The following is a 16,596-nucleotide window of genomic DNA, read 5'->3' on the forward strand; positions in this document are numbered from 1 at the left end:
TGGCATTTAACTCCTTTGTTTCTCGTGCCTTAAACACTGTTAAATGATGATTTATTGCTAATCTCGTCACAGGTGCTGGAAGGTTTGTGGAAGCCACTGTGTGTGTATGTGGCTCTGTGTATGTTTATGTGGCTTTGTGTATGTGTGGGTGGCTCTGTGTGTGTGTGTGGGTGGCTCTGTGTGGGTGGCTCTGTGTGTGTGGGTGGCTCTGTGTGTGTGTATGTGTGTGTGGCTCTGCATGTGTGGCTCTGCGTGTGTGGCTCTGCGTGTGTGGCTCTATGTGTGGTGGCTCTGTCTGTGTGTGGGTAACTGTGTGTGTAGGTGGCTCTGTGGGTGGCTCTATTTGTGTGTGGGTTGCTCTGTGTGGGTGGCTTTGTGTGTGTGGGTGCAAATGCAATAGGTCTCGCATTGGAGAGTGATTAAGCTATTGACATTGTAAATAACAATGCCGTTTCTTTAAATGTTTTAAAAACAAAAACATAAACAAGAATGTCATGAGCAATGCCAACAGCTCTAACTTTAACAATGCCGAGACCATTGCATTGTAAATGCTTGTTTACCTTTCCCATCGGTGCATTCTACCTCTTGCCAGAAGTCTTACTCAAATTAAGATCAGAGTCTATTGTTATTGTAGTTTCCTAATGAGGTTTACCTGGGGGGTTCACAGTCATGTTTCCTGATGGGTTATGGCGAAGGAGTAGGATGCCTGAGTGGAAGTGTGACTCAGAGGTCAGATGCCTCATATTTTACCTTGTTTTATTTCTCTACTTTCTTCCCATTGACTGTTTACTTTGTTAGTCTGATTGTTAGCCTCACGTCTGCAGGGTACAGTGAAGCCTGCCAATAGCAATAACTGGATTTCAGGGCAGGGCACCTCTGACTTGAAACTGCACTATTGTTAGTTAATTTTTTATAGGGATTAGTGGTACAGCCTGATGGAGGAGCCACAAAGCTAGGATGTAAAAGGAAAAGGCCACAGGGTTCACAGTGACTTTCAGTCGTAGTAAGGCCTTACGTTAATTTTAACCTTTCAGTCCACCAGGGTAGGTCCACACAGTGGAGAGAGCCATAATAGAATTGCCAGGCCCACAAAGAGTTAAGGAGAAGTTCATGACAGGAACTTATTTCAGGTGGTGGAAGCAATAATTAAAATCCTTATCTTCACCGCTCAAGGGCTGAACTCCTTGGCTAGGTGAAGACCTGCTGAAACAGCAACACAATCCAGAACTCTCAGGCAGCTCTGCTGAGGAACAGGACACATACACTTACATTTAAAATAATCCTTTTTCAGTTTCATTCTACAGCTGAGTGATATATTAAGTCTGACACTTCTGCCATTTGTGATATCCTAGGCTTGACCTCATTATTCAATGGATTAATAAATATATGTGATACAAGCTGACCCAATGAAGCCATTGTGAAACGAAAGAAAGCTTGGGAGGAAAAGGATTTGACAGCTCTGGGATTCCAAGTGATATGAAAGTAGTTTTGGTGTTGATTTCACTTGCAGGAAAAGCAAGATGCTGGCAGAAGCAATGCAAAGCTAGCTACATTTTAGCATTCCAAACCCTGCTCACATTTGTGTATAGATAGATGCATTTGCCATTTGCGCAAAAGTACCCTGGGAGACCTTGGTATGCAGAATGTGTAACACAGACATTGTCCCACAACCAACATCTGTCAACCGATAAATAGCTGATACGGAGTAAAAGGCCATATAAATTATAAAAATACTAAAGGAGCACAAGCTCCTCACGTTTTGTCCCTCCCATAGTCATAAAAACAACAAAATACTAGGAAATTGTATGGAATGTTGAGATGCCTGCATGACTAGTATTTTCTCTTCGAAATGCAAGACAATTCATTTCAAGACAGCTAAATTGATCCCATATCACAATTGTCAGACACTCCCGCTGCAGCGAAACAGTGACAAAATATAGTGTGATTTGGGGATAATACTCCTCTTATTAGGATTCCTCTCAAAGTATTGCATGTATTTTCTGAGGCAGCTAAACAACAATTGCCACATCAGGTAATTTCCTCTGTAGAAAGGCTCCCCAGAGCTCAGGGCAATGTACTTTTCCTCTTTCAAGTCTATTTTAAGAGGCAACTTGATGTCTTGTCTTGGTGCTTAATGTTTAATTTATTGTACCCGGTTACTTATTTCGTGATGTGTTTTTGAACGAGGGAGTTGTGTGATGACTTGTCCCATGTACAAAAGCACAGCCACCGAATAATGTTGTTCTTACAAAATTTACTTTTAAAACCATTTGCTTCTTAACCTCAAGAAAAGACTGGGAAGCCTTTGGTTTAGATGTGTATTTCTGAGCAATTTTAGGAAAGTATTTGAGGACATATTTTCTCCTTTACTATGTGGTATTTATATTAAGACACTTGATTCAGCAGAAACTCCAGGATCTGGGTTTATTGTTTCAATACCTAAAGCAGGGAGGGATCGTCGTGTGCAAATTATGGGCAGATATCAATGCCTAATGTGAATTCCATTTTTTTTACTAAAATGTTTTTGCAAAGGACTGATTAAATAATTTCCAATCTTAACCGCTCTTTTTAAGCAGAATTTTCAAAAACAATTTGGAATGATATACTGGAGGTTCTAAGTCTGTTAAAAGTTTGAAAATAAGATCCAGAGATACAGCAGCTATAGTTGTTGATGCCGAGACGGCCTTTGAAAGAATAATGATTGGGGTATATTTGGAATATATGCTAGATATATTTATTTTTGGGCAAGAAGTGGTGGAAAGGGGGTTTTAAGGCATAATACAAAGATGGGAAGGTAGCTATCTCAACTAGTGTAGTTGAAACAGGAGACGTCTGTCTGGAGTTGGGAACTCCCAAAGGATGCCCTCTGTACCTGTATTTATTTGAAGGACATCTTGAATCTGGTATTGTGACATTTCGGTGATCTACTGAGGTAAAGAGCAAATTAGAAAAACAATCTACTCTGCTAATATAAGATTATTTTGATATCTAATCCAGGGCTTACAAATTTCAACTTTTTTTGTTGAGTGAGCATGTGGAAATATAGTGATTTTGGGTTAGCTGGAAAATTTGAGGTTCTTGTTCTGTCACGGTGGTTTTAAGGAACATTGTAGAGTGCAACATCTTAAGTGAGCTAATGAAGGTTTAAAGTAACAGGAGCTTCAGATGTTAAATGATGTTTACCAAAATGTGACAAATAATATACAAAAAACCTGTTGAGTTATAGATTGTTTTCATAAATGGCAATAAATTAATTTGCATCTTAGAGTGATGTCTGAGGCTATTAAAATGGCGGTACTTCTCATTGTATGTCTTTATTGCTTTAGCCATGATTCTTGCAGCTAAGGATCTGAAGATGATATATAGCTGGCAGGATGGCTCAGTGAGTTGAATGCTCATAGCAGAAACAGGATCAGCAGGTAACAAATTTGAATCTTGGCAAGACAGACTCAGTCTTCCATCACTGCATGGCAGGAAAAATGAGCAGTATTAACCTACTGGGTGAAGTAACTTGTTATTTTGGACTCCTTTCTACAGGAGGAAAACAAACAAGCTACGTTGAAATCTTCAGTTTAGGGAGTCAAGAAAAAGCGCCTCAGATTCTCAATATTTATCATGTATTTTTAGTTGCAGGATGTTCATTAGTGGTCGAAACTGGTGCAACACTATTTATTCTGAATGACTCACGTTGGAAAGAGTTGCCGTAGAGACTTTTCCATTATTAATATTTTGTTCAATTATTGGGAAAGGGATTCAAAGATCAACTCATCTGGCTATCGCATTAACCAATACGGTACACAACTGAAGCAACATACAGACACCTGCTGATGGTATGCTTTTTTTTCATATGAAAACTATATTAAAAACTAAAAAATACAAATATATACTTGTCACTGTGGGCATGGGACTGTCTGATTTGAGAAAAATGTTCATATGCTGTACTAAAAAGTTAAAGGGGCTTCATCAGATAGCCTTCAGCATAATGAGCACTGTCCTACTGCAGACTCCTTGAGACATGCCTGCCTTGAGTTTAAATCAACTGTCTCTAGCGAGGTGAGCACACATGATGATGTAAAGTACCTGATGGTCCAATGCCACAGTCTCTGGCAACTAAGAGACAGCGTCAGTCGAGGAAGAGAAGGATCGGTTTGGTAAGTCGTTCACATGCATGTCTTGCTGTTTGGAAAGAGAATTGTTCTTACAACAGTCCGGTTTGATTTCTGAGCACTGGATATTTTTTTTGCAGATGTTACACTCACCTCAAGCCCTCTGTAGACCATTGTGTTTGTGCTGACAGGCACACTGATTGGCTGATCATGCTGCAGCTCCAGGGCATACTTGGCATTGAACCGGAAGAAGTCAATTAGCTCTGCTGCTGCGTCAATTTCAGCTTGGATCACAGTTTTTCCCTAAAGTAGGAAATTCGAAGTTAAATTAATTGGTTGGTGAACTATTTTAAAAATATCCTACCTAATCCCTCAAAATGCAGGTATGGAGGTCCGCGAAGGACAGCAGACTTTCATTCTGCACTGATGTTTGCAACATGCCAAAACTGCTACCCTGTCACTTAAAAAGAAAAGGTCTGCGGCTTACAAAATACAAACTGGCCTGATGTGACGGGCGTTAGGGAAAGCATGTTACAGTCTCCTGGGCCACCATCTGCTCTTCCAGTGCCCTCAGCTAACATTCACAGACATCTTCCACTTTGCAAACGGATACCACCACATTTCGTGTGTCATTATGGTAGCAATGATTTGCAATCACAACTGTGGCAACAAACCAATGGCACATCCTACTGCAAATCGCTATGGAGGTGGGACGGCCATTTCACACCACATTTTCCAACTGATTTGTAAGGAGTTGCAATGGATACATTGTTCATCGCGAGCCCTTTGCAACTCGTAATGTACCTTTACTACACAGCGAGTCAGATTTTCACAGTTTTAAAGCCTGCAATTTTGCAAATCAAGTGCAGTGTACGAGCAGCAAAACTAAGAAGGCACACAGTGTTCTGAGTTGTGCTTACAAGTGCCAGAGAAAAGGATTGCTGGATTAATTGGACCATGAGACTCTCCTCAATAAAAGAAAACTCAAAAATATGTTTTGGGGCATAAGTACACTGCTTTCAAAACTCCATACAAATGCATTCTTTAGAAATGATTTTTAGGACGGACAAGTAATAGGAATGCTGAGAAGTCTTAGAAATGGGCCAGTCAACCATAAAAAGAGCAGTGTAGATGATATACAACCAAGAGGCTTCAAACTAATGTTTTATGATATCATGGCGCGGCTTCACTAAGAGTTTGATGGGACTCACTCTTGCAGCAGCCCTGAATTCCAGGAATAAGTCGGGAGTGCCACTGGTGTAATCATAGAATGCAGGAGCAAGACAGAGGCACTCCAACAGTAAGTCACAATGACTCCTCGCAAACCCTGTGTGTATTCGGCCCTGCGTTTCTTCATGTTTCAGTTTAAAGTAAGACACAGTCTGATTTCCAGGCCTCTCTTTTAAATAAACACATTTTCTTAACTGTATTTTCACAGTAACTATCGTATCAGTATAAACACAGAACCGGAGAATGATTAAGGCCATCTCTGTTCCAGCAGGCATGAAAATCAGCAGGCTACATGGGTCTGACGAGGATTTGCTGTGATCAGTACTGAAGTATCTATGTAGTTATGGGTCTATAGAAGCGGAGTGAGTGGAAACCAGCTCTCGGTGTCTAGTTTTCCTACTTACGTTTAACATGTGGTGCTCCTAAAAAATAAACAAACAGTAACTCCCCTTGAAAAAGTGATCAACACATATTATGCTTCATCAAAGGCAATACCAAGGCTTCAGAAAGAACTTGGATAAACACAGTGGCCTCCTCTTACCTGCCCGACCATGGTCTTGGCTAACACTTCAGCTCTGCGGGGACCACTCAGAATGTCTGCCGCTTTCAGGAAGATCTGTGCGCGATCCTGGACAGGCTTCAGGTCCCACTCCTTACGCGCAGCCACAGCTGCTCCAATCGCTTTGTTCAGCAAGTCCTGGAAGAGGAATTGTATTGAAAGTGTTCAGTGCTTTCAGATATTTGCTGAAGCATAATCATTTACATTGCTGATTATAGCGTCATGCCACATATCCCGCTAAACATACTCCGACAACATAGCAACAAGATGGACCCTTGCCTAGTACTCAACAGCTTCCCTGCCTCTTAGAAGGGGGATGGTCTCACCACATTTTGCACAGAATCTTTGCAAGTGTCCACTTTAGTCAATTAAGGAGCTTCCATGATGTTGCCGTACATATAACAAGTAAATAGAGCTCCAATGTTTTGCATGGGAACTCGTCAAGAGTTTATCATGAAGTCCTATAGCACCAGGTTATATGAAAAGGGTCACATTCAACACTGTGACAACCAGCGAAGCACTGAGAACACCCTCCACTATGCCATACATAGCACTCCGACACATATGCATGTCAAACATGGACACTGCTACAAACTATCAACTACAAACTGGAAATACTGGAAATAATTAAACTTTCATATCTCCCAAATCATGAAGCTCAGCACTCTGGAACGAAATCTTAACACTGAAAAGACAAATGCACCCTGTAACCACAAAGTGGTGAGAGATTAATACATAACATCATTGTAGATCGTGCTCATACATCACATTTTGTAAACTAACTATACTTCTGCCACCACATTGTATTCAGGTTTCGCATGGACAGGTACTAGTCAGAATAGTATTCTTCTCAAAAGGATGGGCCACCTCACAAAGTATTTTGAATCTCTTAGGAGCAAAATTGACCCCTGTGCTGCCATATCTCATAATTGGAACTTTCTATTAAAAATCTTTCCTTGTGTCTACCTTTCTGGACAACTGTAGGAGAATGAGTGAGTCCTACTGTGTTTCAGCAAGCTTGGGTACTGGCAGACTTGGTGATTTCTGCTGCTTTTAATATCTGGGTATCCAAGAACACATTCCATAACCTGTGGCAAAATAGACTGGAAACCAACAAGCCAAAGTAAAAAGAAAGCAGTAGTGTTCTAGATCACATTTAAATAATAGTGCTTAAAAAGCACCCCATCCTCCCTTCTTCCCCAAAACAGCGTATTCCTTCCATACTTTCCTGGGGAGGGATGGCACTTGTAAACTGTCTCAGGTGGATGTCCTGCTTTGGGAACATGGCCACTCCTGGGTTGGTAGTAACCAGGTGATCCGCTGGAAAAGCTTCTTCACAACAGAGCTGATCAAACCTGCTCTGCTCATCCTGCCCTTAATTGACAGGCGTCGCTCTGCGTGGCTTCCATGAGGAGCCATCAGTATGAGTGCTAGGTCCAAAATCCTGTTGTTGCTGCTGCTGTATGACAGCAGTGAAACCTTTCACAGCCATGAAGCCACTATAGGAAGCCCACGCTGCTGGCCTCTCCTAGCACCACCATCCCAGAGTCTCCAGAGATCCGAGTGAACTGGTTGAAGGACGGATGGTAATGCATCATCAGTTGTCCAAAGACCAGAAGGAGGAGGTTGAATAGCAGATGGTGGACCGTCCTCTACCTGATTCCCCTCCCTCTTTTGGGTCTCCAAAGTTCAAAGGAGGTGGGGGAATGCAGGAGGCGTTCCATCTTTGACAACCACGACCTCTCCCGTCAACCGAGGGTCTGAGCAGTGCTGGTGGGAGATCTCTCTCCCTGGTTGAAGCAGCCCTGACAGAACCTCTGCCAGCAAAAGGCTGCCTCGCTCTTAGCTGGCTCATTTACTGAGAGCACAATCCTAGCCTGCAAGGAAAAGAACACTTCACATGGATGGTGGAGTGATGGGTGCTGAGATGCCATGTATAAACCTTTACAGATAGTGAGGGGCAGCAGGAGGCAAGAAGAAACTTTTTTTGGGGGGTGTGGGGGGGGGGGGAGAGAGGGAACAAGGAATTGTTATTTTGGAATTGCATACTTCGCTGTCAATGATGTCACTTGAAAAAACCTGTTATAAGTCAATATTTCTTCCCAAAAAGTGATGAAGACAGCAGAGCTCGACTCACCTTATCGGCATAGCAGTACTTGGCTACTTTATGCGAGTGCTTGAAAGGCTGGAAAGAAAAGTGAAACCAATGTTACATACCAGCAGCGCATGGCCAGATCCTGTGTATGAACTAAGTACAACAGCGCTGCATAATAAGAAAACAAGGCTGAATCTTCGCTCTATCCTATTATTCAAAGCGCAGGCCTTCCAGAACGAGGGAGACGTGTGTGACAAGCCTCTTACGGATGAAAGCATGGATGGATGCATGAATAATATCTATGTACCAGACCGGATAGTAAAACATGTCAATGCGAATTCACAATGCTTTGCAGTCCGATGTGTCTCCAAGTTCAGCATGCGTCTGGACAGTGTCATAGGAAATGCTGTACGTCAGCCTCCGTATGTCACCATTCATCCCAATAAATACTGCACACCCAATTATTTACCAACTAGGGACAAACTTGTGGCTTCAGACATTCCCATGGATTCCCTCTTTTATGCACTTCCATTCCAGATAATGCACTATGAGGAACATACTCACCTTTGCTTCAGTTTCTAACATTGGCATTTTCTTATCCCATTACCTCCATGGAATGTCACTGTTGCTCCAGGCTTCCCCAGCATGAATCTGAGCCAGAGAATCCTTGGCTGTAGTGCGTGTCAGGAGTCTAATTTCAGTATTTAATGGCCACTCCTCACTGCCTACAGCAGTTAAAAAAAGTTACTTACCATCACTTATGCTCTTTTTAGTGGGTTGCAATCTAAACGCAGATTGTTTACCTTTAGAATATCACCAGCTGCCAGACTTGATCCATAAGATGTTAACAGCAATGATCCTGAGTGCCAGAAAAAGTGGCGCATGCGGCTCTGCGTTGACTTCACTCGTTCCCGGAAGTGATGAAGCCCTATACAAGTGCCACACCTGCACATCTACGTCAGTATCTTTCTAGAGTCTGTCCGTGCCCTCAGATGTGAAGTCCAACAATAATCAGAGGTACCAGTGTACAGATTCCTAAATTGAAACCTTTGTAGAGGGAAAAAAGTTCATTCCACAAAGCGGGAAGGCAGGAGGGCAGTGAGGGATCTGAGGTTAGATCGAGTATCCACCAGAATGAGTCACCGAAGGTAAGTAACTTGCTCTTCTGACTGAAACTTCTAACCGCAGATTCCTCACATTTAGAACAGATACCAAAGCAGGACCTCCCAAGGTGGTGGACTGTGGAATATCTCCGATCAAAAAGTCCTGCATGACCGAACAGGCAAAATGCCCATCCAGTCAGACCTGGCTGTCAAAACAGTAGCGCCTTGTGAGCGTGTCTACAAAAGCCCATGTCGCACTCTGACAGATTTCAAGAATAGGCCCTCCACATGCCAGGGCAGTAGTAGCAGCCTTGGACCGGGTGGAGTGGGCCCAGAGTTCCTCCGGAGGCTGCCTTTTGGCCAGTACAAAGCAAATCTTAATGCAGAGAACTATAAACCTTGACTGAGTCCTTTTCTGTAATGCCTTACCCTTCTATGTCCTGGAGAATCCCACACAGAGCTGATTGCCCATCCGATGGTCTTTTGTGTGATTAGATGTAAAAGCTTAAAGCTCTATAGGGGTGCCAATGGAGTTTTTGGACTTCTTTCAAGAGGTGAGGCGGAGCAAAGAACGTTGGGAGAGTGATGGATTGTCCAAATAAAAAGCCAATCTGGTAGCCAACTCCATTTTATCTGAGGAAAAAGGTGGTGTAAGGTGGCTGCACTGAGTGAGCTTGGAGGTCATTCACCCGGTGAGCCAAAGTCACCGCGATCAAAAGCACGGTCTTCAAAGTCAAGAGAGGTAGTGTACAGCTGTGCATTGGTTCAAATGGAGTCTCTGGACCTGCAGGATGCTTGCTTTCATGTACCCCCATCCTGCAAGTCCACAGGCGCTACTTGCGGTTCAAGGTGGGCCAGGATCATTTTCATTGTTGCTGTGCTGTTCCCCTTCAGCCTTACTAGTGTCCCTGAGGTGTTCACGAATTTGATGTTGGTAGTTGCAGCACAACTTTGAAGGTTGGGGAATTTCAGTATTCCCCTACCTCAATGACTGGCTGTTCAAGGTAGGCTTGCCATAGTCGTAATCCATTTCCAGACAAAGGCGAAACTTTTGACATCACTGGTGTTCCTTTTGAACATGCCAAACTCACACCTGACAGGCTATTGTGTTTGTTGGTCCGCGTCAGTTTCTACACCATAGGCTCTTACCGGAGTTATATTTTACACTTAGCAACACGCTTAGCTTCGCTCAAATAGATCCCTTCGTCAGATTTACTCTTTCCTGTTCTAACATCGATGAAGATCGTTTTTGGCCCATAACCTCGGCAACATCAACAGCGTGTTCATCACTCGACACATGTTTAAATATGGAGGACATTTCTTACAAGGATCGTGAATGATTTACCTACAGAGGTCCGTTTTCAGTTTTTACATCGAAGGCTCTTACCGCGGTTTCATTCTACATTGAGAAACACGCTGAGCACTTCTTGGACAGATCCCTTGAGCCAGACACGGGAAGCGCCGAAAGTCTTACCATGAGTAAGCAGACTGCGAGCATGTTGATGATATAGCAAGGACTCTCTCCTACGCTTAGTTGTATTGGCCATTGGGCTGCTGGTGACTTTGTACTTGTTGGTCCTTTGCAGAAATCTAACATTTTGGGTGTATGGCAGATCTATTTGAGAAAGTCTAGCACTTCTAAGGTGAGCGATCAGATATTTTACTCCAAAGGGCTCACTTTAAAAAAGCATTGATTGGTTATTTCATCCCATAGCATATCATCTTTGATTCTTCGTCTCATTTTATTGCAGTACAGATCATTTCTGAATGATTATACTCTTTGACATTACGAATTCCCGGTTGTAGATTATGATACAAGGTAGGCACTGTGGCACTCTGCACTTTAACCTTGATTGCTAGAATGGTACACTTTTGGTGGAAGAACATCAAGTTAACAGTAAAACAGTCACTATGGCATTGGCATGCATAATATACAAATGATTTTACACATATACAAAATAAACTTTTTGAATTGATAGAGTATAGAATGCACGAGGAAGTGGTATAAATACCAGGAATGGTACATTAGACCCCACAGTGCATGAAGGGTTGTTGGTTGTATATGAAATTCCATGTTGATTATAATTGTTTGAATGTGAATATTTTATTTGTGTTTCAGATATGCCCCTGAGGAAGGGACCTAGCAGTCCCGAAATGCATTGGGCATGACTAATGAACAGAAAACAATGTTCTTGTTAACAAAATGATATGTTCTCACATGTTTGGTATATGTTCATATTTTGTATCAAAATGAAATTTTGAAAAAAAAAAAATTTTTTGCTAGAAAAAAAATATGCATTAAGGAAAGAAATATATGCATTAAGTACCAGCATTATGGTACTATGGATAATTGATTGATGATTTAAAAAAAGAAATGTTTGAAGACTGCAAAAAGAAGCACATTGTGGTTTAAATTTTAAGGAATTCAGTTTGAATTACTGTGAACAGTGCACACCGCAACCAACAACGCGTTCTTGTAGATTTTGCTGAAACTCACACCTGACCCATTTGCAGAGGCTTCCTTTCATTGGGGCCATCCTGGATACGGTGCAGTCTTCGGTCTTCCCACCACAACGAGTCCAGGACATTCAGTCTATAATCATGATGTTTCAGCCTCTGTGCCAGGTCAGAGGGTCGCAGCACCAAGGAAACCTATCAGATTCCATCCAGGTTTCTAAGGAGACTACAAAAGTCCTGCAGCGGTGGCTTAACCGCAGTTGAAGCAGGGGTGGACCACTCTCCATGCTCCACTCAGAGCTGACCGTGGTGATTAATGCGTCCCTCCTGGGATGGAGAGGCCATCTGGGTGGGTTGGAGATCAGAGGACCCTAGTATCGAGCAGACGCCTGTCTCCATAGGAGCCGGTTGGAATTGAGGGCCATCCACCTGGTGCTGAAAGCCTTACTACCGTCCATCATAGGGGGGCTGGTTCAGGTTCTCACAAACACCATCACCACCATGCAAGCAAGGTAGGGTGGGGACCTTCGCCAGAAGCTGGCTGGAGAACTAGGGCATCTCCCTGGTCATGAACCACCTGGCGTGATCTTTGAACGCCACATGAATTGTGCCTGGTGGATCACAAATGGCGATTACACCCTGAGGTGGTACAGGGCATCCTCCAGTGATGAGGCTAGATTTTTTCACCACTGTTGAGAAAGTGCAATGTCAAATATTTGTGTGCTGGAGTTGCCAAGAAGGCTCTCTCTCAGAAATGCATTTCTGATAAGAGTGGATCACAGAACACCTGTATGCCTTTATGCAACTGTCTCTCTTGCCCAGAGTTCTGAAGAAGATCAGGAAAGACCGGATCCCAGTCATCCTAGTGACTCCAGACTGGGCAATGAGTGTGTTGTACCCAGATCTTCTTGGCACGAGCTGTCCCCTGATCAGGCTACTGCTACAGGGGATCTGTCACAACAGCAGGGCAGGGTTTTGCACCAGAACCTGCACAACCTGCATCTGCATGCATGGAGATTGAGTGGCAGCAGTTAAATGAATTGGATCTTCCTCCCGAAGTTGTGGATATCTTGCTGGCAGCCAGGTGTCATCCTACTAAGTTGTCTATGTTGGGTACTGGGGGAAGTCTGTAGCCTGGTGTGGCACCCGCAATACTGTTCTCTTGCAGGCCAAACTGCTGGATGAAAGTCAAATGTTGGATGCCCTTCTGTTTGTTTTAAACTCTGATCAAAATGAGGACCAAATTAAGATCCCACTGTGGCATCACCAAGAATTTTAGAGGAAATAAATGAGAAACTATTTAGAAATCTCACCACAACGGGTGTTTTGAACAAGGACAGTTGGTCTGGTAAACGTAAAAAAGGCAGAAGGGGCTGGCAGATAATCTTCAACATTGCGCAATGCTAGACCAAACTTTGGCTCAGAGGGCTGCAGATGTGTGTGTGGGTGTGCTATGGTATCCCTAGTGTCCTCCCACATCTAACATTAAAATCCAGTTGGGGCAGCCTCTGTATCCACTCAAGCAACCAGACAGTGTATACACAAGAATTGTCTAGCCATCCTATTTTCTTTCTTTTAAGTGCATCCCCAGTGTTGTATGTAAACCCCAGCAGACCAGTCATGTGAGACTGCAGAAGGATTTGACTGTGATGTCAAAAAGGATGTTGACAGCCCCCACCCTGCATATTCTGTGAGGTTCAGAAGAGCCATTTCTACCCATTCAGGTTAGCTTATTCTTTACTTCTGGAGAGCATTTCACACCGTTTTCACACCTATTTAAATGGTAATAACTGGCTGGTAGAAGTTTGAGAACAAATGCAAATAAGCTTCCAGGAACTTCAGGCAGGGAAATGGAAATCTTCTAAAAAGTAACTTTTCCTCAATATTTATTAAAAAAAATCGACTTCACCAATGAATCGGAATTTTCAAAAACAATTAAAAATGGCTGTTTATTTATTTTATGTTTTTAGCTAGTCCCATTCCTGAGATACAGTTTAAGGATTTTAATATGGTCTCTGGTTTTCTATATAGCACAGTGAGGCACCCCACAGTGATAAATAGCTTTTAGGTGCTTGACACTGTAAGGCCATATTAACATTACATTTCTACATGCCTTACTTTTAAATACCCTGAAACCCTGCCTTGTGGACTGCAAGGTCTACATAGGAGTGAATTTTTAATATTTAAAAAGGGAGGTTTTGACTATTCATAATGATTTATTTTGACAGGTCGAATTGCACTGTTTAAACCCCACCAGTCAGGTTAAAATGATAGGCCTGAAGCCATGTTTTACATTGCAATGTAGTGAAGGGCACAATAGGTGCTGCAGTTCACTAGCAACATTTAACTTACAGGACCTGGGTAAATTCTGCACCAAAGCAAACACAAAGAGATGATGGACGGAGGGCTGAAACCTTTCAGATACTCACTCTCAGTCACAGATCTGGGTTGAATCCATCATCAGTCTTTAGCTAAAATGGCCACCCCAGTTCAGCCCCAGCCATATGCAAATCAGTATTTACCCTGTGACTCATGGGAACAGTCTAGCCCTAACTGCCAAGCCAGGACTTCCCTGGACCAGAAACAAGCACCCTGGGACCGGTTTCGGGGTAATACCCCTCATCAGCCAGGCTAGCTTGAATCCAGTGGCAAAGTGAGCAAGGGACCAAAGTCTGGGCATACCCTGCCAACTTAGAGCAAACAAAGCAAATACAAGGAGATGATGGACGGAGCGCTGAAACTTTTCAGACAATCACCACCAGTCACAGATCTGGGTTGAATCCATCATTGTTCTTCAGCTCACTTCGCCACCCTAGTGGCTGGGTCTGAACTGGGGTGGCGAAGTGAGCTAAAGAACGATGAGGGATTCAACCCAGATCTGTGACTGGGGGTGAGTGCCTGAAAAGTTTCAGCACTTCGTCCATCATCTACTTATGTTTGCTAAATTCTGCACCATACAGTAGGGACTTATAGCTAAGTTAAATACACAAATTAGGAATATGCTAATTCCACCATGTTTAAAGGGGGAGCACAGGCATTTTCTAACTGGTTAACAGAGATAAAGAGCACAGAGTTCTATAACTAGCACAAACATAGGGTCCAGCTAGAGGTGAAAAATCTGGAGTGATCAAGAAGAAAAGGCTGGGTGTTTCTCCAGCATCGACGAGGTCAGGCAGGAGTAAATGCCGCAAAAGCCAACATGAATTTTATTGCCAGATTTAAAGTCCGCTCTGACATCGGAGAAAAACCTGACGTGGGTTTAGGAGGCACAGACTGCACCAAGGAAGGACCCAGTGGCGGTAATCCAACTAGAGGCCCATGCATATTCTTGGGGCCCGAGGCACACAACAGGGACCTGTAAGGCTGCCAAAGATTCACAATAAGGCCTCGGTAATTAGGGGTGTACCAGGATAATCTGTGGAATCGTCTCCTCTGCGGTTAACCAGGAATGCAATCCAGAGGCACTGCAATTTCTCAGGGAGAGAGTGGCAAGCCTGGGAGGAGTCCTGCTTAGTTTTCTTATGCTTCTTCTTGGGCTTAACAGAAGACTTCTTTAAGAGTTCAGCAATGTAAAGCTTGGCTTTGTATTTCTTAATTGGCCTCGGATCCATAACAGCTTACTTCTCACAAGATTGGCACAAGTGGCCTAAACCAAGCACTAGGACTTATGGGGATCTGTCACAGATATCGGCTTGCGGCAGTCCCAACAAGGTTAAAAAACCATAGTTTTAGGAAGGGATTTGTTCCCTTGCACATTGTAAAACAGGAAATTTTAAGAAAAACCTGTCAACTAGTTGGGAGCTAGCTCCGGACCTGCATACAAAGGCTCAAAAAGAAAGCAACTGACATGAATTATGTCTGAGAAACAGGCAACTATACTTGCACTTTTCCACTCACTGGTCCCGTTTGGAATACCCAGGAATACAACAACTGCACTATGAAGATTGAGAGTGAGGACACAGAACTATGATAGGGTAAAGAAGGATTCCAAATAAGTAAAACTGAGTGTTACCATGGCCAAAGGTATTGCTCCCTTGGGTCTTCTCTGAGAGCCCTATCTTACACTGGGGGTAAGGAATAGGCCTTTGTTTGCAAACACCACATTTCACAAATCTGAGACCTCTTAGAGGAGATTAAATCCTTAATCAAGGAAGATGCCCTCCCCCATAGACCTTTCCCCTAACTGTTCATTGATACCTAGTACTGTTACATCAAACCTTTCCTTCAATGTACAAGATTCATTATTGCCATATGATGGTTGCTTTGCATTGTCTGATACCGGGCAATACCTGAGCTCTCGTTATTGTCAAGCTATTTGTTCCTCTGTTTGCAGTGTCTTTATTTAGTGGGAGTTCGTTCCTTGACTAGTTATAAGGGTGATGTGTACCTTATCTACCGGTGTAGAGAGGGGGGAATGGGTTTGTTTTGTTGTTTGGATTTGCTTTGTTCATACTAAAAAAAATGCACAATATTCCGCTGATGTACAATGGTCTACTCTGTGCCTGCTCTAGCTGCTTGTAGCAGCTACTATTCGTTGCTCCTGATATGTGCCAATAAAAACATGCAACAAAAAAAGTAAAGTGAGTGTTAACACTTTGTCCCTCTTCAAATCCTTACATAAAGAGGTTACAGTAATTATTTGTAAAGTGGGAACATATCACCCTTTAAGGGTTTCAAGGCGCTGGTGGGGGTCGGGGAGATTATGGGCCATATGTAGGTAATTTCTATTTACCGATTCCTAAATACCGAATTTTACCGATTCGGTATTTAAGAATCGGTAAATAGAATGTAGGTAAAAAAAACTTTTTTTTACCGATTTCGTAATATTTGTTATTACCGATTTGGTATTTACCAAATCGGTAATAGGGGGAGCATATTCAAGGGTGGCAGGGTGTCACATTGACACCCTGTTGCACCCCTGAATTGTGCATGTGTGCACATGTGGCGCACATACACAAGGCACTTTTAAAAAAGCACAAAATTGCTTTTGAAAAGGTATTCGGTATTTACCATCAACTTGTAGTTGGTGGTAAATAACGAATCCTT

At 42.9% G+C, this 16,596-nt stretch overlaps 1 protein-coding gene across 1 annotated transcript in view; it reads right to left on the reverse strand.

Annotated features, from left to right (window-relative positions):
• Positions 1-16,596, reverse strand: part of ALDH4A1 (aldehyde dehydrogenase 4 family member A1) — a 229,373-nt gene that overhangs the window by 172,332 nt on the left and 40,445 nt on the right. The window contains exons 4-6 of the mRNA XM_085609038.1: positions 8,033-8,080; positions 5,878-6,033; positions 4,260-4,409 (exon numbers count right to left, since the gene is read on the reverse strand). Of these exons, the coding sequence (XP_085465164.1) occupies positions 4,260-4,409; positions 5,878-6,033; positions 8,033-8,080 (354 nt within the window). The remainder of the gene's footprint in view (positions 1-4,259; positions 4,410-5,877; positions 6,034-8,032; positions 8,081-16,596) is intronic.

This window comes from Triturus cristatus, chromosome 1_2, assembly GCF_964204655.1.
Source record: "Triturus cristatus chromosome 1_2, aTriCri1.1, whole genome shotgun sequence".
Lineage (NCBI taxonomy): Eukaryota > Metazoa > Chordata > Amphibia > Caudata > Salamandridae > Triturus > Triturus cristatus.